This window comes from Raphanus sativus, chromosome 9 (assembly GCF_000801105.2).
Source record: "Raphanus sativus cultivar WK10039 chromosome 9, ASM80110v3, whole genome shotgun sequence".
Classification (NCBI taxonomy): Eukaryota; Viridiplantae; Streptophyta; class Magnoliopsida; order Brassicales; family Brassicaceae; genus Raphanus; species Raphanus sativus.
In genome coordinates, this window is record NC_079519.1 from 25924271 (window position 1) to 25951391 (window position 27121).

The 27121-nt window shown below is 35.7% G+C and overlaps 5 protein-coding genes and 1 long non-coding RNA gene across 6 annotated transcripts; 4 read left to right on the forward strand and 2 right to left on the reverse strand.

Annotated features, from left to right (window-relative positions):
• The first annotated feature begins 273 nt into the window (after nt 1–273).
• On the forward strand, nt 274–1853 carry LOC108825132 (putative FBD-associated F-box protein At5g56560). The gene has a single exon (XM_056994929.1). The coding sequence runs from the start codon at nt 306–308 to the stop codon at nt 1851–1853; it is 1548 nt and encodes a 515-aa protein (XP_056850909.1). The 5' UTR covers nt 274–305.
• Nucleotides 1854–4723: 2870 nt separating this feature from the next.
• LOC108826097 (uncharacterized) lies at nt 4724–5475 on the forward strand. The gene is made up of 2 exons (XM_018599472.2): nt 4724–5037; nt 5206–5475. The coding sequence occupies exons 1-2, from the start codon at nt 4848–4850 to the stop codon at nt 5325–5327; spliced, it is 312 nt and encodes a 103-aa protein (XP_018454974.1). The 5' UTR covers nt 4724–4847; the 3' UTR covers nt 5328–5475.
• A 483-nt stretch (nt 5476–5958) lies between these two features.
• Nucleotides 5959–7710, forward strand: LOC108824319 (threonine synthase 1, chloroplastic). The gene has a single exon (XM_018597728.2). It carries the CDS (start codon nt 6045–6047, stop codon nt 7620–7622), a length of 1578 nt encoding a protein of 525 aa, XP_018453230.2. The 5' UTR covers nt 5959–6044; the 3' UTR covers nt 7623–7710.
• A 7518-nt stretch (nt 7711–15228) lies between these two features.
• LOC130499631 (putative F-box protein At3g49520) lies at nt 15229–16603 on the forward strand. The gene has a single exon (XM_056993890.1). It carries the CDS (start codon nt 15394–15396, stop codon nt 16522–16524), a length of 1131 nt encoding a protein of 376 aa, XP_056849870.1. The 5' UTR covers nt 15229–15393; the 3' UTR covers nt 16525–16603.
• Nucleotides 16604–18138: 1535 nt separating this feature from the next.
• On the reverse strand, nt 18139–19207 carry LOC130499430 (uncharacterized). The gene is made up of 3 exons (XR_008938299.1): nt 19092–19207; nt 18948–18982; nt 18139–18764 (listed from the first exon to the last, which is right to left on the reverse strand). It is a non-coding gene; the product is annotated as an uncharacterized LOC130499430 (long non-coding RNA).
• Nucleotides 19208–19795: 588 nt separating this feature from the next.
• On the reverse strand, nt 19796–23358 carry LOC108826422 (uncharacterized). Its single transcript, XM_018599808.2, has 13 exons — nt 22887–23358; nt 22566–22740; nt 22395–22478; nt 22060–22301; nt 21753–21996; nt 21588–21667; nt 21369–21453; nt 21016–21153; nt 20817–20930; nt 20695–20742; nt 20538–20619; nt 20375–20425; nt 19796–20272 (listed from the first exon to the last, which is right to left on the reverse strand). Exons 1-13 carry the CDS (start codon nt 23258–23260, stop codon nt 20217–20219), a joined length of 1773 nt encoding a protein of 590 aa, XP_018455310.2. The 5' UTR covers nt 23261–23358; the 3' UTR covers nt 19796–20216.
• Between the last annotated feature and the right edge of the window lie 3763 nt (nt 23359–27121).

Genomic DNA, 27121 nt, shown 5'->3' on the forward strand with positions numbered 1-27121 from the left:
GACAGGAGTTTGACACCCTCTTCAAAGCTTTTCATAATTTAAATCAGCTCATGTAATATATATATATATATATATATTGGCAAAGAATAAGGAAAAGGAAATCGACGAAGAAAACGAAGTAAGCAGAAAAATAAACAAAAAAAATCTTAAAATGTATAGCAAAACCCTTAAAACAGGAAATTAAGGAAAGCAAACAGAGTTCAACCTTATATAAATAAGAAGGTTCTTCAAGCATAAATCACCATCAACAAAAATTAAGCCAGGATATGGAGAGAGCTGCGAAACTCGCCAGGATAAACAAAAACATGATGATACGTAGGATCAATGAGTTACCAGATGACTTGATCGTGAAGATATTCTCAACGGTTCCACCGTTTAAAGAGAGCGTTGCAACACGTCTCTTATCAAAATGGTGCGAGGATCCTTGGAAACTTGGCCCGGACGTCACGGTCGAAGATGATGACGAGAAGCGTTCCATGAGTTTTCTTTCTCTGTTTTCTAACGATGCTCCAACTCTAGAGACAATGCGTCTCAAGCTTATCCGGAAACATTCGGTTTCAGCCATCAACTTTTGGGTTCAAACCGCGGTTGACAGATCTGTGAGAAAGCTGAGATTCGACTTGTTGGGTGGAACCCTAGAACTGCCGTGTTGCTTAAGTAATTGCACAACCCTAAAATCACTGATACTACGTGACGTGACTATCAAAGTTGTTCCTTATGATTTTCATTTGCCATCGCTCAAAAGTCTTCACCTCTTCTCGGTTGAGTTCTTGAACCGCCACTCTGTTGCAAGCCTCTTACAAAACAGCCCTGGTCTTGAATATTTGGTATTAAACCAAACAGTCTACGACGGCTGGAACCGTGGTGGATCTTCTCCACGTTGGCTCCACTTATCATCACTCAAAAGTATGCACCTCTGCTCGGTTATATTCCCTGCCCATAACTCTATCACATATCTTTTACAGAGTTGCCCGGTTCTCGAGTCTTTGGTTATAAACCAAAACAAAACTGACTACGTGATGTTCGAGACTATTCCACCTGGATCTTGTCTGTCTTCACTCAAAAGTCTACACCTTTTGTCGGTTAACTTCGTTTCGGATGAACATGTAACAACGCTTTTAAAAAATTGTGCGTCTCTTGAAGACTTGGTTATACGCCGTACCAAAGATGACAATGTGAGGCTATTTAATATCGACGTGCCTACTCTGAAGAGCTTATCTATCAATAACGGGAAAGGGAAACGTTCCCATGACCATGGGTTTGTGATAGAAGCTCCCGCTTTGGAGAAACTCAACTTTAAAGACACATTCAGTAACTTTCTAAAGTTTGGATATATGCCTGAGGTCACCACGGCGAATATCGAGATTAGTTACGACCAACCGGAGAAATTTACAGGATCTTTTACCTACATCCGACATCTGTCTCTCTGTTGTCCAGCTTCAGAGACTCCATATCCTAGGGGAACTCTCTTTTTCTTTCTTGAACATCTTGAGCTGTGTACATGTTCTGCGAGATGGGCGAATCTACTTGTTTCTATACTCAGTGACGATCCATCACTTCAGTCTATCAAGCTTGAGTCCAAGTGTAGTGCTGGTTACAAGCGTCCGATGGAACTCTGGATCGAACCAACAGCTGTTCCCGAATGTTTACTGAAGCATCTTGAGATCTTGGAATGGCGAGAATATGAAGGCACAGAGCAAGAAAGAAAAGTGGCTGCCTACATACTAGCAAACGCAACTTGTCTAAAGATGGCAACATTCTCCACAAGATGTAGAGACAAATATACAGAGTTACAGAAAATGTCCAGAGTTTCAGATGTATGTCAGTTAGTGTTTGAGGAAGCTCTTATGTGATTGTATGTCTCTAGATTAGAAGATAAAGAGGCTATTAGCTTATCTTAATATTAAGAAAAAGATAACATTTCCAAAAAAGATAATCTTAAGCAACATAAATATATTTTCAAAGTAATAAAAATATTTTATTTATCTATGTATATTATTATTTGAGAATCCCATTTGCTTATTTGTCATTTTCAGGATTTTAGGATAAATCATTAGAAACGAACTACATCTAAAAATATAAGAGTTGGAATATTATTAATTCGAAATAAGTTTCGATAAAAATAATTTTTAAACAAATTTATACAATTTATCTGAATCAGAAGTATTTTTCATGGGACCTGACTCAAAGTATACCAAAATCGAATAAAGCCGAATAAATAAAATAAAATAAAATTAATCATAATTCCAAATAATTAGCGAGCATCGTAAAAAGATAAAACTTAATGGGAAAATCACATTTTAAACTTTCATACTAAAACTTACAAGAACTATTTTCACTAAAATTTATAAAATTCAAATTACAAATTTAACATTTAAACCTTGAATTTTCTTTTCTGCCAAAACATTATGACATATAAGTACGATGTGTTACGAAGTGGTGATTTGGAGAGACAAAAAGGAAAATAGCATGACCTGTAATTTATATTTTAAATTAATTTAAATTTTAGTTTTCAATTAATATACTAAATAAAACAAAAAACTATATAAATATTTATAAAAACTATATTTACAAAGCTATAAATTTTATAAGTTTTTATAAACTAAAACCTTAAAAAATCAAAATGAATATATTTTTTGAAAAGCATAAGATGTTATGCTATACACCAATACATAACTAAAATTCAATATCATTTAGAAAAATATATAATTGGATAATGTCTGCTCACCTACAACTGATATACTTATCCGATTTGATCTTTTTTTCATCTAGAAAATGTTATACTATAATAGTTTGTGTTCACTGTTTTTAAAAATCCAGTTATATATTTTGATATACTTTTGTATTTTAGCTTAGTTTGTTATATATTTATATATATAATATAGTTAGTTTGTTATTTTATTTTAATTTTTTATAATATATATAGCATGATATCTTATGGTTTTCTAAAAACTAAAATTTTCAAATTTTTGTATTTTTTAACTTTGCATTTCTGTTAACCTTAAATTTTTCTATATATAGTGTATACTTTTTTAAGTTTATTTTTTATTATTTTTTATTTAAAATTTAGAATTATTATTAAAAGAATAAATTATACAATTTACTTAGAGTCTGACTGTTGTAACTGCAGTGATTACAGGTGCGGTTACGGAGGTTTGCGAATGTGGATGACTACGGTTTTAAGTGTTTTTGAATTTAGGAAGTTTAAGGCGGGTTGAAGCGATCAATAGTATTTCTGTAATTGTTTCAAAATGCTAATAACCGCTACCAAATACAAAATTACGTTCACCAAATTATTACTTGTGGCGTCATATTTCATGTTATCTGTTTCTGGGCGGTAAGGAAAATTCAAGATTTAGAAATGTTAAAGTATTATTTTGAATGTTAAAACTGTTAATGAAAAAAATTGTTTGTTTATAATGTTTGTAAATGTGAATGATTTAAAATGAATTTTTCTCGAATGTCCGATCGGGCTTGAATCGTGTATTTTAGGTTTTCGCATATTTTTATATAGGGATATAAAATCTGTTCAGATATGTTTATATTTCGGATATTTGTAGTTTGGATTTGGATATTTCGAATCAGGTTCGGGATTTGTATTTTTTAACAAAATGAACAAATTCATGAATAATAAAAAAAATCTGAATCAAATAGTAAGTGTAAGTTGTAAGATAAAGCAACCAGAACCGAAGAATCGAACCGAGACTGAACCGAAAATCTTCAAATATCCGAATGGTTCATATATTTCTATATTAGAAATACCCGAACCGAGAACCGAACGGGTACCTGAATATATAAAAATACTAATTATATATACATATAACATAGCTAAATATATATTTATAACTTAAAAAATTATTAAAAGAATCTAAAAGTATTTAAAGAAAACTAAATTGTTATAAATATCCGAACTACCCGTAAGTATCTTAAAGTATTAAGATAGTTTTATCTGAAATATTCAATTTTATCTAAATCTTTCTAATTATTTGACATTTATCATAAATAACCGATATTTTACCCGAACTATCTGAACTACCTGATATACCCAAACTGGAACCCGAATTAAATGCGAACCAAATTTTTTCGGGTATTTTTTTATTCCTAATTTTACTATCCGAAAAGAACCGAACCCGAAACTAGAATCAAAAATAGATCAAGTAGTAAATTGATCTTCTAACTCTCTATCCGAACTATCAGAAATCCAAAATATCCAAACCGAACCGAAACCCAAAATGCTTAGGTTTAAACGAGTATATATGATCAATGAGAGACCAATACATTGAAATGAGCAAGAAAATCAAAATTTTGAATGATTATACAAGAAATTCAAAATTATTGTGCCAAAAATATATGTGACCGGTTTAACAAAGAAAGGAAATTAATGCAATTAAGCCAATGAACGACTATAGAATATTAGGGATTTAATGTTACCATATATTTTCAGATATTTTGGGAATTCGGATATCGAGTATTATCCGATCGGATTCGGCTATCGAGTATTATCCGATCGGATTCGGATATTCAATCTATTCTTACTCAGTATCCGTTGGGATATTCTCATGGATCGAATCGGCTCTTAGTTCGGGTATTAGGTAAAGTGAACATGCTATATCTCTTACTTCGGACGTCTTGCCGTTTCAAGACCGAAACTAAACGACACGTACTTCTCGTCTAAATAACAAATCCGGCGAGAGATTTGGCTGCTTTAACGAAAACATATCATCAATCTCCGTCGTCTTCGAGTTCCCGATCCTCAGCTTTTAACACGACGGAACCCTAAAAATCGGCATCGCTGGTGATTCTAATCGTTTTCTGGTGAAGTTGATTCGAAGTAGCTCTTCTCTTCGATGGCTTACGTAGACCACGCGTTCTCGATATCGGACGAGGACCTAATGATAGGGACATCGTACACCGTCAGTAATCGACCGCCGGTGAAGGAGATCTCACTCGCGGTGGCTCTCCTCTTGTTCGGAATCGTAGGAATCGTCTCCGGTTTCTTCATGGCGTACAACCGAGTTGGAGGTGATCGAGGCCACGGTACCATTTCTTTACTAACTTTCGCTTTGTTCGTCGTCATTAGCTACTCTGGGTTGATTACTTTAGTCCCGCCTCTTGCTTGTGTGTGTTTGATGAATGTATAGGCTTGTTCTATTTCAAAGACTCACTCCTTTCTTTCTTGTTGTTGTTGTTGTATGATTGAAACAGGTGTTTTCTTCATTGTACTGGGGTGTCTTGTGTTTATCCCAGGGTTTTACTATACACGGATTGCATATTACGCTTACAAAGGATATAAAGGCTTCTCCTTCTCCACCATACCATCCGTTTAACCCCCCACCCTTATGAGTACTCAGTGTATAGTTTTTGTTGTTTCTTGTGGTAGCTTTTGTATTGCTTAATGACTTCTTATGTTTAGTGTGATGTTTACATGACTTGAATGATATCCATGTTTAATATGTATCTCTTTTTGATTTCTCATTCTCTATCCTAGGCCTAGGTCACTAATCTTAGTATTGCCGTCTAATAAATACATCCACACTTCTAACATTATGCTACCTCGACTCTCTTTGCCTCTTCTTTTTATCACCACAAAGAACCGATGAAGGGATCATAAAATGGTATCCTCTAGCCGGACGCTCTCTAATTTAATTTGGATACAGTCTCCTTACTCCTTTGTCTCATTGTCATGTTCTGTGTGTCGGGGAAAAGTTCTGACCCTGCTGTTAGTGACACTTCCAAACAAATTGTATTTTTCTTTAGCTGTGTATGGAACTCGTGATAAATGAAAATGGAATATCCAAATCTTGGTATATATTTGCAAGTTGTAACTATTATTGGTGCTTGTTAATTACGACACGTTTAAATTTGGATGTATATCCGTATACTTAATGGTTCTTGGACGGTTTGGTCCCACATAGTAACACGTCAGGATCAGTTACAGCTAAACCGTTAAGACCTGTTGAGCTGAACTTGCCTCTTCCTTCTCTCTATCGTGCCGCCACAAACACTACCCGCCTCTCACTTCTCCATCTCTCTCTCTCTCTCTAATGACGTCATGCTCTTTCTCCAGTTCCTCCCTCTTCTCCTTCAACCTCCCTAATCAAAACTCTCTCCACCGTCGTCCACCAACCCTCCACCGTCACGTCACCCTCTCCTCCACCGTGAAAACCACCGATGAAAACAGCAACGGCGCTTCTTCTCCGACAGTAAAGCCTACTCGAACCGAAGACAACATCCGCGACGAAGCTCGCCGCCACCGCTCCACCTCCTTGAACCCTTTCTCCGCAAGATACGTCCCGTTCAACGCTCCCACCGCCTCCACCGAGTCCTACTCCCTCGACGAGATCGTCTACCGCAGCAAATCCGGCGGCCTGCTCGACGTCCAGCACGACATCGACGCCCTGAGGAGCCGCGACGGAGCTTACTGGCGCAACCTCTTCGACTCGCGCGTCGGCAGAACCAAGTGGCCATACGGCTCCGGAGTCTGGTCCAAGAAAGAGTGGGTGCTCCCCGAGATCGACGACGACGACATCGTCTCGGCCTTCGAAGGAAACTCGAACCTCTTCTGGGCGGAGAGGTTCGGCAAAACGTTTCTCGGAATGAACGACTTGTGGGTGAAACACTGTGGGATCAGCCACACGGGAAGCTTCAAAGATCTTGGCATGACCGTGTTGGTCAGCCAAGTCAACCGTCTTAGGAAGATGAACAAACCGGTGGTCGGAGTCGGTTGCGCTTCCACCGGAGACACTTCCGCCGCTCTTTCCGCTTACTGCGCATCCGCGGGGATCCCTTCGATCGTGATCTTACCGGCGAACAAAATCTCCATGGCTCAGCTGGTTCAACCGATAGCTAACGGTGCGTTTGTGCTGAGCATAGACACGGATTTCGACGGATGTATGAAGCTGATCAGAGAGATTACGTCCGAGTTGCCGATCTATTTGGCCAACTCCTTGAACAGTTTGAGGTTAGAAGGGCAGAAGACGGCGGCGATAGAGATTCTCCAGCAGTTTAACTGGCAAGTCCCTGATTGGGTGATTGTCCCTGGAGGCAATCTTGGTAACATATACGCGTTTTACAAGGGTTTCAAAATGTGTCAAGAACTGGGGCTTGTCGATAGGATCCCGAGGCTGGTTTGCGCGCAGGCGGCTAACGCGAATCCGCTTTACTTGCATTACAAGTCAGGGTGGAAAGAGTTCAAACCGGTGAAGGCCAACGCTACATTCGCATCCGCGATTCAGATTGGTGATCCGGTTTCGATAGACAGGGCGGTGTATGCGCTTCGGAACTGCGACGGTATTGTGGAAGAAGCCACGGAAGAGGAGCTTATGGATGCGATGGCTCGGGCTGATTCGACAGGGATGTTTGTATGTCCGCACACTGGTGTTGCACTGACGGCTCTGTTTAAATTGAGGAACCGAGGGGTGATTGCACCGACTGATCGGACCGTGGTGGTGAGTACTGCTCACGGTTTGAAGTTCACTCAGGCTAAGATCGATTACCACTCGAAAGCCATACCGGATATGGCTTGCCGGTTCTCAAATCCGCCGGTTGAAGTGAAGGCGGATTTTGGAGCTGTCATGGATGTCCTCAAGGGTTACTTGGGGAGTAAGGAACTTAGGTCATAAGACCAGCCTTTGTTATTGTTTGCTACTTGTATGTCTATCTACGTCTGATTTTGTTGTGATAAGCTTGAAATAAGATAAAGATTAAAGATATGTTTCCTACCGAGTTATGGAATAGGAAATAGGAAAGTCCTAGATGTTTAGGAGTTATCTAAACATCCTTATCTAATGTGTATTAGGGCTTTAATATCTTATATATATGGAGGTGTCAAAGTGTGGCATCTCATAAGAGTTTTAAGAGTTTGTTGTGCTTTAGTTTTTGAGTGAGTTTTCTAAGGCAATAAGAAGAGTTATTTCTTTACGAGCAAGCTTCTTAGTTTCTTAAGTTCTCTGTTTCTACACTTGGTATCAGAGCATTAGGAAGTGATGGGAGAAATTGTTCCTGCAACTGGGAAAACGAAAGATGGAGGACCGTTGATTAAGTGTCCTATGCTGAACAATACGAACTACACAGTCTGGAGCATAATGATGAAGCTTACGCTACAAGTACACAAAGTTTGGGAGGAAATAGAAGGAGATAACGCGGTTGGTGGAGATAAGAACTTCATGGCAAAAGCTTTGATATTCCAATCGATACCAGAAACCCTTATTCTTCAAGTGGGTGAACTTGATACCGCAAGAAAAGTATGGGATACAATCAAGACAAGACATGTAGGGGCAGAAAGAGTTAAAGAAGCAAGATTAGCAACACTGATGTCGGAGTTTGATAGACTTAAGATGAAGGACAACGAGACTATAGATGAGTTTGGAGGGAAACTTGCAGAGATATCATCAAAGTCTTCGGCGCTGGGAGTAAGCATCGATGAACCTAAACTAGTCAAGAAGTTCCTATCATGTTTGCCTAGAAAAAAATACATCCATATGGTAGCCTCACTCGAACAGATGTTAGATCTAAACAAAACCAGCTATGAGGATATCATTGGACGTATGAAAGCATATGAGGAACGCATACGGGAAGAAGAAGAACCAGCTGAAGATCAGACCAAACTCATGTATGCTAATCAAGATGGACAACAAGGACAACAGAATAATGATCAACGGAAGGAGTATAACAGAGACTACATTCGTGATAACAGAAACAGAGGACGAGGAGGAAGATCATACTACAACAGAGGTCGTGGTAGAGGAAGAAATACATGGGGTCGTGATATAACGACTGTAACATGCTATCGCTGTGACAAAACAGGTCACTATGCAAGTGATTGCCCTGACCGTTTGTTAAAACTACAAGAGGCTCAAGAAAACAACAGCGAAACGCATGAAGCAGATGAGCTTATGTTACATGAGGAGGTCTACCTTAACGAAAAGAATTGTGTACCAAGCAAGTATGAGAACAACGAGAAACCAGGAGATATCTGGTATCTAGACAACGGGGCGAGTAATCACATGACTGGTGATAGAAGATATTTTTCATGGATTAACAATGCAGTCACAGGGAAGGTGAGATTTGGAGATGATTCACGGATTGACATTAAAGGAAAAGGAACAATAAGCTTCACTGATATGAATGGCGAGGCTAGGAAGCTGACTGATGTCTATTATATACCTGATCTAAGGAGCAATATAATTAGCTTGGGGCAAGCAACTGAAGCTGGCATGGACATAAGGCTTAAAGGTGATGATCTGACTATGCATGATCAACGTGGAAAGCTTCTGGTTGCAGCAAAACGATCTAAAAACCGTTTATATAAGGTACGTATGGGAGTGAGAGACGTTGAGCAATTGTGCCTAACTGAGATAAACGAGTCTAATAGATGGCATGCTAGACTGGGACATGTCAATCTTACAACCATGAAGCTAATGATTCAAAAGGAACTAGTGATTGGAGTTCCTAACATCAGTGTTATCAGTGAGGTATGTTCTTCATGTATGTATGGAAAGCAGAGCAGACAGATGTTTCCACAATCCACAGTCTACAGAGCAACCAAGGCTCTCCAACTCCTACACGGTGATCTATGTGGCCCTATATCACCAAGTACTACAGCAGGAAATAAATATATCTTCGTGATCATAGATGATTATTCACGATATATGTGGACCATCTTATTAAAGGAGAAGAGTGAGGCTTTCCAGAAATTTAAAAGACTAAAAGAAGTAGTAGAAAGAGAAACTGGAGAAAAGATAGTGACCTTTAGAACTGATAGAGGAGGGGAGTTCGTTTCAAAGGAGTTTAACGAGTACTGCGAGCTCTCTGGCATACATAGGCATCTCACTGCCCCCTACACGCCACAGCAGAACGGTGTAGTGGAGCGTAGGAACAGGACACTAATGGAGATGTCGAGAAGCATGTTAAAACATATGCACATGCCAAACTATCTCTGGGGAGAAGCCACACGACATGCTACATATTTGATAAATCGAATCATAACAAGAGCTCTAAAGGACATGACTCCGTACGAGGTATACCGAGGAAAGAAACCAAATATTAGTCACCTGCGAGTTTTCGGATGTATTGGATATGCAAAGATAGAGAAACCACATCTAAGGAAGCTAGATGATAGATCGCGAATGCTTGTTAACCTTGGCACTGAACCTGGCACAAAAGCTTATAGGCTTCTAGACCCAAAATCTCGAAAGATAGTAGTAAGCCGAGATGTTGTTTTCGATGAAACTAAAGGGTGGAATTGGGGTGAACAAAACAAGGAAGATGAAAATTTTACTGTCAGTCTTGGAGAATTCGGAAATCATGGTATTCAAAGCTCTACGAGTGAGGATCAAAGTCACGAGAATATGATCAAAGCAGAGCCTGCAGAAACAGAAACTATTGAAGAAGAAGACAGTCATGAGAATCAAGAACCTGAAAGTGAGAATGAAGCGGTACCTCTAAGAAGAAGCGTGAGACAAACCATGACACCTAAGTACCTGGAGGATTACGTTATGGTTGCGGAAGAAGAAGGAGAGTTGCTGTTGCTAAGTATTAACAACGAACCTATTAACTTTGCAGAGGCAAGTGAGCGTGAAGAATGGATAGCAGCCTGCAAAGACGAGATAGCAAGCATAGAAAGAAACAGAGTATGGGATCTAGTTGATCTTCCACTCGGAGTAAAGCCTATTGGTTTACGTTGGATCTTCAAGATAAAGCGAAACTCGGATGGATCAATCAATAAGTTTAAAGCTCGACTGGTTGCAAAAGGGTATGTACAACAATATGGAATTGATTTTGAAGAAGTATTTGCACCGGTGGCTCGTCTTGAGACTATAAGATTGCTTGTGGGTATAGCAGCTGCAAAAGGATGGGAAGTACATCACCTAGATGTTAAAACGGCGTTCTTACATGGAGAATTAAAAGAGACCATTTATGTAACTCAACCAGAGGGCTTTGTGGTGAAAGGAAGTGAACGAAAGGTGTATAAACTCAATAACGCATTGTACGGATTGAGGCAAGCACCAAGGGCGTGGAACCATAAGTTGAATACTATTTTACTTGAGCTTGGATTCCGAAAGTGTTCAAAAGAACCTTCTGTTTACAGGAAAAATATTAAAGGGCACTTGTTAGTAGTTGCAGTATACGTTGACGATCTCTTTGTCACAGGAACGAGTGTGAAGATCATTGAAGGATTTAAAACAGAGATGGCTTCGAAGTTTGATATGAGCAATCTTGGAAAACTCAGTTACTACCTTGGAATAGAAGTTAACCAGTTTAATGGAGGTATAACTTTGAATCAGACGAGGTATGCTTTGAGAATATTGGAAGAAAGCGGAATGAAAGACTGTAACTTGGTACACACGCCAATGGAGTTAGGACTAAAGCTTTGCAGAGCCGATGAAGAGGAGGAGATTGATGCTACAATATATCGAAGAAACGTGGGGTGTCTTAGGTATTTGCTTCACACCAGACCGGACCTAGCTTATACGGTTGGAGTTCTGAGCCGTTATATGTCGTCACCTAAAACTTCGCATGGAGCTGCCATGAAACATTGTTTGAGATACCTCAAAGGAACCACGACTTTGGGTCTGAGATTTAACAGGACAGAACAGAGTATACCAAGACTCATGGGTTACAGTGACTCGTCTTATAACACTGATCCAGACGATGGGAAGAGCATCACAGGCCATGTATTCTACCTCAACGACAGCATGATCACTTGGTGTTCACAAAAACAAGAAATTGTTGCATTATCATCATGTGAGGCAGAATTTATGGCAGGTACAGAAGCAGCCAAACAAGCTATATGGTTACAAGAGTTACTCGGTGAAATCTTGGAGCAGTCGTGTGTAAAGGTGACTATACGGATCGATAATCAGTCTGCTATCGCTCTTACCAAGAATCCGGTCTTTCACGGAAGAAGCAAGCATATACATTCACGATACCACTTCATAAGAGAATGTGTTGAAAAGGGACTGGTGAGTGTAGAACATGTTGCAGGGAGTCAACAGAAAGCCGACATTCTAACCAAAGCTTTGGGACGAGTTAAGTTTCACGAGATGAGGGAGCTCATAGGAATGCAAGAGTTGAATGAAAATGATTTCAAGCTTAAGGGGGAGAATGTTGTGATAAGCTTGAAATAAGATAAAGATTAAAGATATGTTTCCTACCGAGTTATGGAATAGGAAATAGGAAAGTCCTAGATGTTTAGGAGTTATCTAAACATCCTTATCTAATGTGTATTAGGGCTTTAATATCTTATATATATGGAGGTGTCAAAGTGTGGCATCACATAAGAGTTTTAAGAGTTTGTTGTGCTTTAGTTTTTGAGTGAGTTTTCTAAGGCAATAAGAAGAGTTATTTCTTTACGAGCAAGCTTCTTAGTTTCTTAAGTTCTCTGTTTCTACAGATTTTCTGTTTATATTACTTACTTGAAATATTCTTTTCCTATAAATTCTTATGCAAATTTTCAGAACAATCTTGTCTGCAGATACATTTTGATTTTATAGTCTGCGCAAGGCAAATACAGTTTTGATTTAATGATACAGAACAGAGTGGGTTAGTTCCAGGTTTGGTCACGAACAATCATCTTTTACATTGGTCTATGTAAATCAAGTCATATCCAGAAAGCAGATAGGCTTGTTTAAGAGATGTGGGAGATGGGTATTTGTACACACTGAGTTTTTTATAACACTTTTACCAAGGGTGTTTCTAGTGTTAACAATATCGATAAAGATCTTAGATCTCTATCTCTTCGCTACTATATGGAGAATAATCATCATGGTATTAAGCCAAATAAAGTGACTTGCGACGTAATCTTGCACTAGATCTTGATCTGCTCTTGGAAAGCATAGATTTGCTTATGAAATTAAATAATTTGTAATAAATTTCTATATAAAATAATGTATAAGCTCAGACACATTTATTCAAAACTAAGAGCTGAACTGTACCAAAATGAAAAATATGAAATCAAAATTGAACAAAGTTTTATAAATAACCGAGCATATCATATGTTTTCTAGAATTAAAACCAAACCGAGAACAAAATAGGTGTCTAAATTTTTAAAATACAAATTATATTCTTTCAAATATTACGTCTATTCGATTTCTAAATAACCGAGTATCCTGAAAGTACTATTTATAAGCTAAATTATCCATAAAAATACCAGAATATTGTTTTCAAAATATTTAAAGTATTTGCATTATCTGATATTTTAACCCAACAATATGAACTACCTAATATTAAATTGAAAATCCTAAATTATCCGATATATTTATCTATAAATTCGTGATTACCGGAAAACTCAGGACAAAGCAAAACTGAATTGGACCTATATTTTTCTGGAATATTAGTCGGTTTCCAACTATACTACTAAAAAACAAACCAAAATAACAAAATAACAACACAACTAAAACCAGACCATTTTGTAAATAATTGAACGGTTCCTGAATTTGTAGAACCATAACACAACTAAAACCAGACCTTTTTGTAAATAATTGAACGGTTCCTAAATTTGTAGAACCAAAACACCAAAAAACCAAAGTATTCGAACCGAAATTAAATGTTAGAAGACTTAGTTCATATTACATTTAAATGGTGCGGAGAAAACATTCAATTGTTACAAATTATTAAACTCTTTTTAGTGGAGATACTTATGTGGTTTATAGACAAATTAAGATATAATTAGTGTTTTCATATATGATCCAAACCTACAACCAAACCGGTAAATGGTTACTATATAAAATCAGAACTGCCTTATGTTCTTCATGTATAGTCATATTTCTATCAACTAATATATTTCCACACAAATCGGATTTAATAATTAAAAATCCAATAAAACTAAAATATTTGCTATTAACCTGTTAATCTACTCTGGCAAAACCTAAAAGAAAAACTTATAATACTTTTTGAAAAATTAAATAAACTTCTCTTATACTTTATATAAAGTACATAAAACTAAATAAATTATTTGATTTGTCATAGTATATTTTTAAATTACACATAAAGAAGAAGGTTTGTTTGTTATTAGTTATTCCTTTCATATATATATATATCTATCTTATTAAAACAGGAACATTACAACTTTTTCTAGGTGGATTTTTAAAGATGGACCTCATATATTTAAATTAAATGTCTCATTCTTTATATATAATATGTACCATACTCTAACTTTGCATTGATGTATTTCCTTAAATACAGTTCTTCTTTTTGTCCATATTCCATATATGATTTTTACATTTATTACATGTCGATTTAAATAAGATATATACTAAGAATACTAAAAATATTAATCGTTCTATAATTACCCTATACAATTCATTTTAAATTGATCAGTAAACTTTCATTGTCCATATTAATTTTATTACTACGAATAACATTAGGTAGATAAGTCATAGACACATACATAAAGATATGACTATTCTTATATCTATGTTGGGCCTAATCTACTTTCTAAAACAAATAACACATAGCTTCATATATTGTATAGAATATAGTAATATTGTATAGTATTATATTTATACAGTAATACTAAAAACAAACCAAACTGAAATATAATATATATCAAAAATGCTTTGAACCATTACACACAAAATATATTAGACCCCAGAGATCAATTCATTTTGAAATTACGTAATAATTATTTTAAAAAATTAAATTTCGTAATGTACAAAAAAACATAAGTTTTATATAAAATTTTGTGTTACAATAAAAAGACACAACTCGCGATTGCAAAATATTATTTTTACATACGAAAGACAGTTTTGATATTGTTCTTTAAACACAAAATTGAATATACAAACTCGATACTACATAAAACTAAATAATATATAATACATTTTAAAAATAAAACCCATGCGGGTGTGCATATGTTTATATAATATATAAATATATTATGTTATACATATTTTCATATAAATAATTTCCCAATGGAAGTTTTATATGATAAATGTTGAAAATACAAAATATATAGCACTATATATTAAAAATAATATAGAAAAAATTACTTTACGTTATCATAAATTTAAAAATCAAATTTAGTAATTAAACACATTGCTTATTTAAACACATTAGTACACATTGTTATTTATCAAAATTTTATATTAGTACACATTGTGGTCATGTTTAACATTTAGTAAAAACAAAGATAAAAAAAAATTGACTCCCGCTCGATCGAGCGGGTCATGATCTAGTATTATATTAATTAAGTAAATGTTGTTTAGTCTTGTCCGATCTGTTTGGTCAGGTTTCAAGAGTTTTTTCCATATTACAAAGAACCTGCAATTAGGCTTTTTCCATATATATTGACAGGCTGACCAGAGGCGTCAGCAACTAGGGTGTTAATCCATAAAAGAGATTTCTTCAAAGTTGAACAATACGAAATCTCTGGAGAAAAGAAAAGTTGAAAGAATGGCAACAATTTCTGATCTTCCAAGGGATTTGTTAGGGGAGATCCTCTCTAGGGTTTCATTAACATCTCAAAGCTTAGCACGATCTACTTGTAAAACGTGGAATGATTGGTTGAAAAATCAAGTGCTTTTTGGCCAAAAAGCAAGGAAGGATCAGTTTCTGGAGTTCATGGTAGTAGATCACAGTGTTTGTTTACTGAGATTCGATTTGCAAGGAATCCTCAATGATGACGACGAGCTGGGTGCAGGTTCGTTTATGAAGAAAATAAGTATACCTAATTTCGAAGTCAAGATATCTCAAATCTTCCACAGCAACGGCTTATTGTTATGCGTCCTCAAAGACGACTACACGAACACGAAGCTCTTGGTGTGGAACCCGTATCTGGGGCAAACCAGACTGATCCAAACGAGAAGAGATGTATCGGCATCGTATGCTTTCGGGTACGACAACCAAGGCAACCACAAAATCTTAAAGATTTTTAATGAATACAAAGGCTTCGAGATCTATGACTTTATATCTGATTCGTGGAGGGTCGTTGTTGATGTCAATCTCCCCTATTATAAACCACTACTTTATCATACTGGCCTGCCACTGAAAGGAAATTCTTATTTTCCCCGTGAAGGGAATAAAGAATTGACCAACTTTACAAATAATTTAGTCTGTTTCGATTTTACAACAGAGAGGTTCGGACAGTGTCTGCCTCTGCCTTACACACTTGAACCTCATTCAGTTGATCTATTTTGGGTTACAGATGAGAAGCTAGCTACCGCTGTGTTACATCGTCTCCAGGGCACATTAGAGATATGGATTACGACTAAGATTGAGCCTAATGCTGTATCTTGGAGCTCTATTTTGACGCTGGATATGAGACTAATCAATGGTTTACCATATAATTTTCTGGCTTATCCTCGGAGCTTTTTCATTGATGAGGAGAATAAAGTTGCTGTGTTTATTGATAGAATCCTCAAGACCCGTCCGTACCAAATAGCTTACATCATTGGAAAAGATGGATACGTAAGATCTGTCAACATCAATAGACCACGTTCCGATCACTGGGATCGTGGCCTTCTTGTGTGTTCTTATGTTCCAAGTTTAGTCCAACTGCAAAATCAACCAACCGGGAGAAACTAAAGAAAAAATCAACCAACCAGAGAGAGAGAGAGAGAGAATAGTTAAACAACCGGGTTAAAGGAGATAAAGGAATGATGATCAACCAGTTCCATTTTCTTGCATTTTTTTCGGTGCATCTATTAATTGTTTGTTTTTGTTATTATCAAAGAACTAGTAATATTACAACATCTTTTGTTACATTACACTATTTGTTATTAATTCCTATGGTGTTTTCTTTGATGATTTCAACATCTGAGAAAGATGGCGAGTGTTTGTATATTGAGATGCAGAAAACCAGCTGTTGCTGTTTTTTTCTTACTAAATAATTGTTGATGATTTGTTTCTTGCATCATCTTCTTTTAACAAGACTGATTTAACTAAGAGAGGTGAGAAAAGAGAAAATGTATTATTCAATTTCAAAAAAAAAGAAATCTGTTTTTAGATTGAAAGAGTAGGAATTCTGTTTGAATCTCCAAAGCTAAAACTAGCAGATCTTTTCTATGTTGGTTATGTTTCGGTTTGTTTTCTAAATCCCTTCTAGTTTGAATAAGTAGAATAATCAAAAGATGAGATTAATTGTATGATAGATTTGTGTCCTTTTATCGATGGCAACTGTTATGTATTTAAGATCGTTTAAAGTTTCTATTATAAGCAATGAAACTTATCTATATGTAAGTGATTTGTGTTTTTTTTTCCTTTTTGTGTTAGTAGAACTAATTAACTAGTATTCAAACAAATGGTTAAAAAAAGGGAAGTTTACTAAAATGACACAAATTAGTTGTGTTATTACTAGAATGACTCATTTTTTTTGAAAATTATTAAAAAAAAATTTTGGTCGAAATTACCCCTGCCCATAGTTATAACAAAAAAAAAACATTACTAAAGTATCCTTAACATTTGACCGACGGCAGATTTATTTTCAAAAAAAATAAATCTGTCGAGTAATAAGTCAGCTTATAAAATCTGTCAAGAAAAAAAATCTACCGTTAACGTGATGACAGACTTTCTTAAAAATGTCAGATTTGTTTCCACGACAGAGTTAATTGTCCGATTTAAATAGAAAATAGATTTTTAAGAGTATGTCTGTCGAATGAGGTGGCAGATTTTTTATAAATAGTAGATTTTTATGGTCGACTTATTTTATTATGTTCGACTTATTTTCTTACGGCAGAGTTATATATCCGACTTAAAATTATTGGTAGACTTTTTATTTATGTGATGGCAGACTTTTTAAATTATATTGTGACAGATTTATTGACGAAAATCTGGATTTATATAAACCAAACTTAATTAAATGTTCATTTTCGACCCGGTCTACATTAATTTTGAATCTAATTTATTATTAAGATAATTAAGATCAAAATTAGGTGAATTTCTAGTAACTTTATCATCTCTTTCATTCTTTTTTCTTCCTTATCAAGTTGTTTTTTTTTCATGTTGGTTTAGTCAATAGGATAAGTTGTTTTTTTTTCATGTTGGTTTAGTCAATATGACATATGGTCTTCGCGAATTGTTAGATGTGCATCTTAATGGTTTGTACCGTTCTTCTGGCTCACCGCTGAAGATAAGTTGAGAACAACCAAATTAAGTCAAATCCCAAGAGTTGATTAGGTTCATACTTTCATACTCTTGTCTTTCTGGTGGATGAAAGAATCGTTCTAAGTTTATGGAAGTGGCCAAATACAAATAGAAAGGAACAATTATATTTTTCTACCAGTGTAGAAAATAAATTAGTGATGACAACAACTTCAAAATAAAACATGTTTTTTTATGAGGGACGGAGCTACAGATTTATATATAGCATATAACTAAACTCTACTAAAAATCTCTAGTCACCAAGCCCTCCATTATTTCAGGCTCAGATCATAACTCACCCAACACTTCTCAGTAAGATCTGTTATCCAAAACCAACAAAGCTGCTCTCTCCACTTGACGGTGAACATTCAACCAAATCCCCCAATATAACTTCCATATCCTACACAAATCCAACCTGAAGCATCTGATCAGCTTCATCAAGAACCACAAACTGAAGCTTTGATAGATTCAAAGCTCCCCTTTTGATCAGATCAACGATACGACCTGGAGTACCAACCGCAACATCAACACCATAGTTGAGCTCCCGCACTTGCTGTCAGATCGGTGTACCTCCATAAAGACATATAGTATCCAAGCTTGGAGCAAATTCCCTGAATTTCTTCTCAGCCTGATGCACAAGCTCTCTTGTCAGATCCAGAACCATACAAAGAGAGTTCTTCCCACGCCTGCCACTCATAAAAGGTTACATAAGAGGCAAACAAAGAGACTGTAAACACAAAGTACAATCAAGGAAACCACAAAACCTTGTTTAGGTTAGATGAAATTGGGAATTAGGGTTCCAAAATTTCAACATGCAATCAATTAACCTATGATAACAACAATTCGAATAGCACAGATAAAAGACTCACATATTAGAGTAGCTTGCAATTGAATCCAGATGTCACTGAGGTGAAATCGATTTGGGTTTGTCGAGAAACACATAGACGAAGGTGAGTTATCGTGGAGGATGCCGGAGAGAAAGTTGAGTTACAGTAGAGGTGACGGAGACAAACCTGGTTGTGGACGGAAAAGAGACCGTCGGAGATGGAGGTGACGAGACGACAAGCTTTCCTAGCTCTGGTGGAGAAAACGGTGTTCGACGTTTTTTTCTTTTTCCCTTTTTTGTTAATATTAAGATGTGTTTTTTTTAATTAGGGTTTTAAATCTTATTAAGGACAAAATAGTAAATTTGTATGTTTCAAAAGTTAGTCTAGTAATTACAAAATTATATGAGTTAATCTAGTCATTTTATGATTAATTAGAGTCATTTTAAGTAATTTCTCTTAAAAAAAGTTAGGGGTTATTTTTATTATATATAGAAAGTTGATCAATCACTAACGTTCATATTCTTGTTCATAATGTCGTATATTCTTACTTTCTTTCTTGTACATGAAATCTTCTGTATATATTCAGAGCTCTCCTCTATCAATAAAATCACACAATTCCAATAACTAATATGGTATGAGAGCAAGGCTCTTAGTTTTTTTTTCCGCTGCTCAATCCTTTTATCTCTTCTTCTTCTTCTCTAGTCTTACGGCAACTCTGTTTCTCTCTTCTGATGTCCATTCAAAATAGTTGAGTTGATAAAGTTTCAAATGAACAGGGACACTATGAATGCCAGTTTACAAAAAAAAGGACACCGTTTTCAAGAAAATAAGTAAATCTGATCTTTTCTGTTTATAAATTGTAAAATGTAATATAAGTTTTCCTATCATCTCTTACCAGTCAGATTTTAAATGTAGTAGTAAATATATTAACAAGAGCATAACAATATTTACTAACCAGTAAAAGCAGAAAAGAAGATGATCAAATACCCGCACAGTGTTTTTGAAACATTAGAAAAAAAAAATCAAAACCTTTTGGATGTTGCTAACAATAATTAAGTAAACAATGGCGGGAAATAAACGGCTGGAAACTCCCACAAGATAAAACGGCCGTGCAAGAAATAAAACATGAACAGCCAATTCTGGGCAGATTAAAAAGCAGCTGTGGAAAAAGAGAGTTTCTTCAACATCTTATCTTCCCTATGCAGCTGCACGCAGTTATGGCTGTACAATTAAAATAAAAAAAACAAAAATAAAAAAAAATCAATGGATCAAGAAACATATAAAAGTTGCAGAGGAATGACTTGGATCGAGTCATTGTTGTGAATCATCAACTGTAGAAAATTTTGCGTAATCGATTGCAGAGTCACCTGAGAATTAAAATGAAGTTAAGGCATATAAACCCAGATGATATTTTCTGTTGCAATCGGAGAAGAGGAAAACATGCAAGTGCTAATTAACAAGAGGCTTACTTAGGGTGGAATCAGTTGATGAGCGTGGTGGCGAAAGGCTTCCTTTGATATCTGCATGCATTCATATTTTTCAGTAAACTCTGACAAGCGTAGCTCCACAATGCATGCAGAGAAGAGAAATGGTGTTTAACCAGGACGCAAAGAAGAAGAAGAAGAGTTGCACCTAAAGAACGGCGAGACCGGACAGCGTCAAAGTTTCTGTATGTATATCCCACAAAGTTGATGTTTTGAGGAGTTATGCTCACCTTCAAGCAAAATAAATAGGTCAGATGAGAGCAAGAGTATTAAGCAAATACAATTTTTCCTTAGAACTGTGGTACCTTCCATGATGGTCCAGATCCTGTTCTTGTTGGCTTAGGACAGTCCACCTACGGAAGAGCCAGAAGATGATAGTGATGCGGCCAATTAAAGAGAGAAATAAACACTTGGGTGGATCTTTTACCTCATCAAACTTCATAAAATTCTGGGTATCAAGTTCTCCAGTGACAACTGGCTTGAAAGCTGCATCCATCTCGTATAGCTTTTCCCATTCCACATCTTTGAACCAAGGATGAGCCTAGATGTGTCTTGTTTTGTCAATAAAAAAATGTATTGTAACAGAGAAGAGGAGAGTAAACAACGGTTGTTATTTAGTTACATACTTTGATTTGCTCGGCTCCAGCTCCATGAGAACCAAGCCTATACTCAGAATCACAGAGCAGGCTACAAATGAGATCTCGTGCCTCGGGTGTCAACCTTGCATCCTCTGGGAATACCAAATGAGTTCTCCATCCCACAATCTAAAATTCATCAAGCAAAACATAGGGATAATGGAAAGACTGTCAATTTTGTGTCTGGGAGAAAGAAAAGGTGTGAAGATCGTGACAAAAAATAGTGCAACGCAAAACATGTTCGGAACTATTGAACACTTCCTCTATCTACAACTAAGCATCAATAGTATCCTTTAAGAAAATTGAAAAAAAGTGAAACTACTGCAAATTAGTAGCAAAGAGACCTTTCTACATGTTGTTACAGGGTCATCAGAGTAAAACGGGGGATAACCGACGAGCATCTCATACATAATGGCTCCTAAAGACCACCTGCAGTTAAATGAATGTGTATGAGCCGATGAACTGGTAGCTGCTCATTAAGAAATGCAGCAGGAAGAAAAAATAACAAAGCTGAAACAACAGTTCTATGGAAAATACTCTAAAAATCTTTTTGGGTGACCCACCAGTCACACTCTACACCGTATCCCTTCTTGAGCAACACTTCAGGGGCAATATAATCAGGGGTACCAACAGTTGAATATGCCTGTTTAATGCACACCCCCAAATGTTTTAAAGGACGACTATCATAATTTAAAGGCTTAAAACAGAGTTTATTTTTTCTTCTATACCAGTTTTCTTCTGTGTATCTGCCAATGTTGCAGCTGTTCCAACGGACTTCTCCAACGCCTTCCACGGCGTCCTATGGAGCAGTGCTCATCACATTCGATTGATTCATTCGTATTCTCATCATTCAAAGGCTCATTTACTTTCATAGCCGATATATGTCTACAGTCGAGAGGCTTACAAAGACCAAAATCTGACAGCTTCATATGACCATTCTTGTCCAACAGAAGGTTGTCTGGTTTTATATCCCTACAAAAGTTACATCCAGTTTAACACTGCATTCATATTAATGAGACCCGGGGTTACACCAACCTGTGAACATAGTTATGTTCATGTATCGACTCAATAGCCAAAACACTTTGTGCAATGTAAAACCGAGCCACGGTCTCAGTCAATGTCTCTTCCCTCATAAGCAAAGTCATCACATCACCACCGGACAAATACTCCATGATGAGGTACAAGTACTCTGGATCTTGAAACGAATAATAAAGCTTGACAATACAGTCACTAGCAACTTCAGCTAGCAAGTTCCTCTCAGATCTAACATGTTCAACCTATTTTGGACCCAACAACCAAAAAGGGGTATCTGAGACTTGTATGCATGCATGCAAAAACAAAGAGTGAAATGAGATCATTGTAAGACTCACTTGCCCTCTACTAAGCATCTCAGACTTCTTCAGCTTCTTCATGGCATAAATGTTGCCAGTCTTTTTCTCACGGCATAGTCTTACCTAAGAAAGAAAGATACCACATTTTACAAAACAACCAAAGTGCGTCTAATTGCTAACAACTACAAAAGAAATAAAAGAAAGACTAACCTCACCAAAAGCGCCTCTACCAATAATACTAAGAAGATCAAAGTCATCAACGCAAAGCCTGTTCCTCATTAACCTAGTATACTCTGTCTCTTTCCTCTGCAAATCTTCAAGCAACTCGAGTTGTTCTTTCTCTGATACATCTAAAGATGCTATCTTTTGTTCTAGCACCAAACGCCTTCAACTCAAAAAGAAGACAATTCACATTGAGACTTTGGAGAAATGTATAATTTGTTTCTTTTTTTTTTTTGCAAAACACAACTTTATTATTATTCTATTAGGGAATATAAACAAAACAGATTGGCGTGCGGAACAAGTTTTCACCTTTCTTTACGTTGTTGGATGTGTCTCATGCGTTTGTTGTAATGGTCCTCTATATACTTCTTCGCTGCTGCAACTCTCTCCAATGTCGAATTTGAAACAAACCCTTCATCATCCACAACCTCCGACGTCGGAGATGACGTCATCTTCTCCACCACCTCCTCCTCGTGATCCGTTTCACAATTCTCCATTTTTGTTTCCCTCCCAAGAACAAAACAAAACAAAAAACTATTCCTCTCTCTCTCTCTCTCTCTCTCTCTCTCTAAATGCAGAGAAATTTTCGCATCAATTTTGTGAAAACAACATTTTGAGTGGAAGAAGGAAAGCAAAGCAAAGTTTTTTTTACATCCATCAATTACAATGTACAAGTTTGGCATTCAGAAAAATGAAATCTGTAATTACTTTTTGGTTTTCTATTTTTTAATATATTAGGGAAAAAAGTAAGATAATATTTTTTAGAAATCTGTAATTACTTCCACAAACCACAACCTTACACATGGGTGACTAATTTTTTGACAAACTTTATTAACTCGATTATGTTCCTAATTTTCTTTGAAATTTAAAATTTTCTTAAAATAACTATAAAGTTAATAATTATAAAAGGGTGAGATATATTTCAAAAAGTATATTCATTTAAAAAAAAAATTAATACTTAGTTACTTTTATTAATCAGTCCTAAACTCGGAATCCTAATGTCAATTAAAAGTTTAAATCAAACAAAACAAAACCAATTCAAATTAATAGTCTGAATTAGTTTGCATAGTTTGAATTCAAAACTATTGCCGATTACAAGTACAGAAGAACATCTATAAACTAATACTTAATAAATTAATAATTCTGTAAATTATTAAATTTCGCTGACTCCAATTTTGGTTGGTTCAAATTTGACACAAAACGATAAAACTAATAAGATATTATTTTTAGAAAATTCTATGTACATATATGGTCCCATTAAAATTATAAATTAATAATTTATATGTATAAAAATTTTATATAAGCAAGAATCTAATATTATATTTTTTTGTTTTATATTCACAATAGAATTATCTTTATATTTTCTTAACATTTAATATATTTTTGATGAGATTTAGTAATATTATATCTAAAACCACATTTAAGTTCTATGAAATATATATTATATACACCATACAATATAATAAAAATAATATAAATTCAAAATTTCAAAAATAACTATTAATGTCTATATACTAAAATCAAAGATTTTTCTTATCTTAAAATAAATACATTTTAAAATAAAAAAATCTAAATAAGAAACTTTTGTAAATTAATATATATATATATATATATATATAAATTTTAAAGTCCCAACATTATTAATTTATAGAGATTCTAATTTTCAGTTTTTGGCTTTTGAATTTATGGTTTTGATTTTTCTTCAAAATTTAGTTCTATAAACCATTGCTCAGTTGGTTTGGACTCACTCAAACTTTAAATTAATAACATTTTCATAAATAATATTTGAATATGATTAAAATAATGATTATATTAAATGTTTGTTCAAAAAAAAACTAGAAAACAAGATTTTATACACTTCAAATAAATTTTATTTTTTCAAATAGATTATAAATAATCTTTTTTGTTTTTATATCTCCAAGATATCCAGAATTGATATCTCCAAGATATCTCTAGGATATCCAATCCTCAAACAAACATTGTAGATTTTACAAGTTATTTTCTCTTCTTTAAATATTTCTTCAAAGATAAATAATTATTAGCAGATATTATTCAAAATTAAATTAAACTATTTAAAAATGTTATCTTTGGAGAATTAAAATAAATCCGACTCTACGTTATATATTTTATAACGGGTTAAACAAATGTGTTGCCGACTTAGCTCAGTGGTAGAGCGCGTGACTTTTAATCACTTGATGAATTCTTATTGCTTGGTTACAGAGTAACTGTTTCACCCTTCATCATTTTTTTGGTTAATGATAGTCAGGAAGTGTGTATTCACGGTTGCTGGTGTTTCTTCTTCATATTGTTGGGAAGTGGTATGTATCTTATCTTGGTGAATCTCTGATTATTAACAAAATATCTACATTTCCAAGAATCATTTATGTAACAACATTTTTCTTGTAGGAGAGTGGAAATATCAAAATGACCTTCAAGGGGCACACTCATACTATTTGCATTGTCTAGTTTCGCGGAGTTCTTCTGCAATTCTGCAAGCCAGGTAATCGTGTTTTCGTAACAGCTCATTCTAAATCTCTTTCCAGTTTCTAGGTTTGGCTCAATAACCTTAAAGAGGTATTAAAAAATAGGGATGCTAAAGCTTTATATAGCAGCCAGATTATTGTCAGAAGTTAGTTATCAAACTTCCTTTTGTTTTCCTTAGGGCATGTTTATAGGTACATCTTAGTATGTATCTTAAGTTTATTTAGATTAAATTAAAAAGACCAAACCACCTTTATGTTAAACTCGTCGCTTAATTAAGAGAAGGAGAGAGTGTATCTTATGGCCACGTGTTGAGAGTTGATTGGAAAGAGGAGAGGCCAAGCACGACATCGTTTCATCTCTTTCATTTTTCCTTCTTTCCTTCTTTCTCTCTTGCTTCTCTCCTCTCCTCGGCGACACGAAAGGCGATTTTCATCATCTCGGTCAATCTCCTCAACGAGACGGCGTCTCTGCCGGTGGCTCGTCTCGACGAAGGAGAACGACGTCTCCTCTAGCGGTTGCTCTCCTCGACCAACGAAGACGGCGAGATTTCTCTCGTGATGGCTCTCGGAGACGAAGGGACAAACTATTTCATTCATGCATGATTGAAAGGTAACGATAAGTTTAATTTGTTTCAAAGACAAACTATTTCATTCATGCATGTATTAGACTGAATCGTGAATCTTTAGAATGAACAAGCCTCTGATTTGTTTTAATTTTTTGTGTATTTGTCTGTTGAGATGGATGATCGAGAGGCGCACTCTGGCGAAACCTTGCTCTTCGTCAGATAGAACCCCCACGATTGTTCATTAAGGTAAGACCTCTGTCTTTGATCATTTGAATAGAATAAATCATTCTTCTTTGCTCTGTTTAATTAGATAAACTATTGCCATTGCTAATGAAATTTAGAGTCGTATAAAACATTCTTCCTATAAAGAATATGTTGCGATATATGTTGCGATTGTATTTGATTTTTACTTAAAGAATTCAACCGTAGTGGTAGGTTGTGATCAATGCGTAGGTTTAGGTAATAAATTGTATGGTTAAATAGATATTGGTAGATTTAGGTAATAAATTTTATGGTTAGACTGAATTGAATGGTTTGTGTGAGGAAAGGTTTAGTGTGATTAATGGATTGTAGCTATATGTCAACTCGGTAGTGGTAGGTTGTGATCAATGCAGAGTGTGATGTCAAACACGGTTATAAACCGTGTTCTTCTCTTCTTTCTTCTCCTCTGTCCTGACATCACACTCTTATTCTTCTTTCTTCTTCTCCACTTTCTCATCTCTGTTATTTCTCTTGGTTCAATGTCTTACTTTCCTGGTTCTGGAACCGGTTCGTAGTGGACTTACTTAGTTCACAAACCCAAACAGTTTCCTTTGGAAGCTTTCCATCTGTAGCTAGTCTAGGAACCGAAGCTTCAAACCCTCATGGAGTCACTCCTGCTGCGCCAAAACAACGAAGGAAATGGACATAAGAGGATGACATTGTTCTCATCAGCAGCTGGTTGAACACGAGCAAAGATGCAGTGGTGGGGAACGAGCAAAGAGCAGGAACCTTTTGGGACCGAGTCACTGCATACTATGCTGCAAGTCCTCACGCTGCTGGCTGCTTGGCGAGAAAGACTGGTGACTGCAAGCAGCGTTGGCACAAGATCAATGATCATGTGTCCAAGTTCTGTGGATCATACGCAGCAGCTACTAGAGAGAAAATGTAGCATCCATATCCCGAGGATCTTTCTTAAAACCATAAACACAACACTTTTCGTCTAACAAATTTAATTGAAACACAAATTGTCTTACATAAAATCAAGTTCAACTTAAAGATTGAAATATCCAACAAAAACTTGAAAGAAACCCGAATATAAAGGTTTGGAAAGGTAAAGAAAACTCAAAACGATGGCACCATACCGACTCCTGCTCCTGCTCCTCTTTGATCATACCTACAAGAAGGAGGAGTGAGTAATTGGGATTACTCAGTGAGGGTAAGTTCTAGGAACCTACGAACTCATCTCAGATCACATAACACATGAAGCACAAGTCATAAGCTAATATCACCTAAC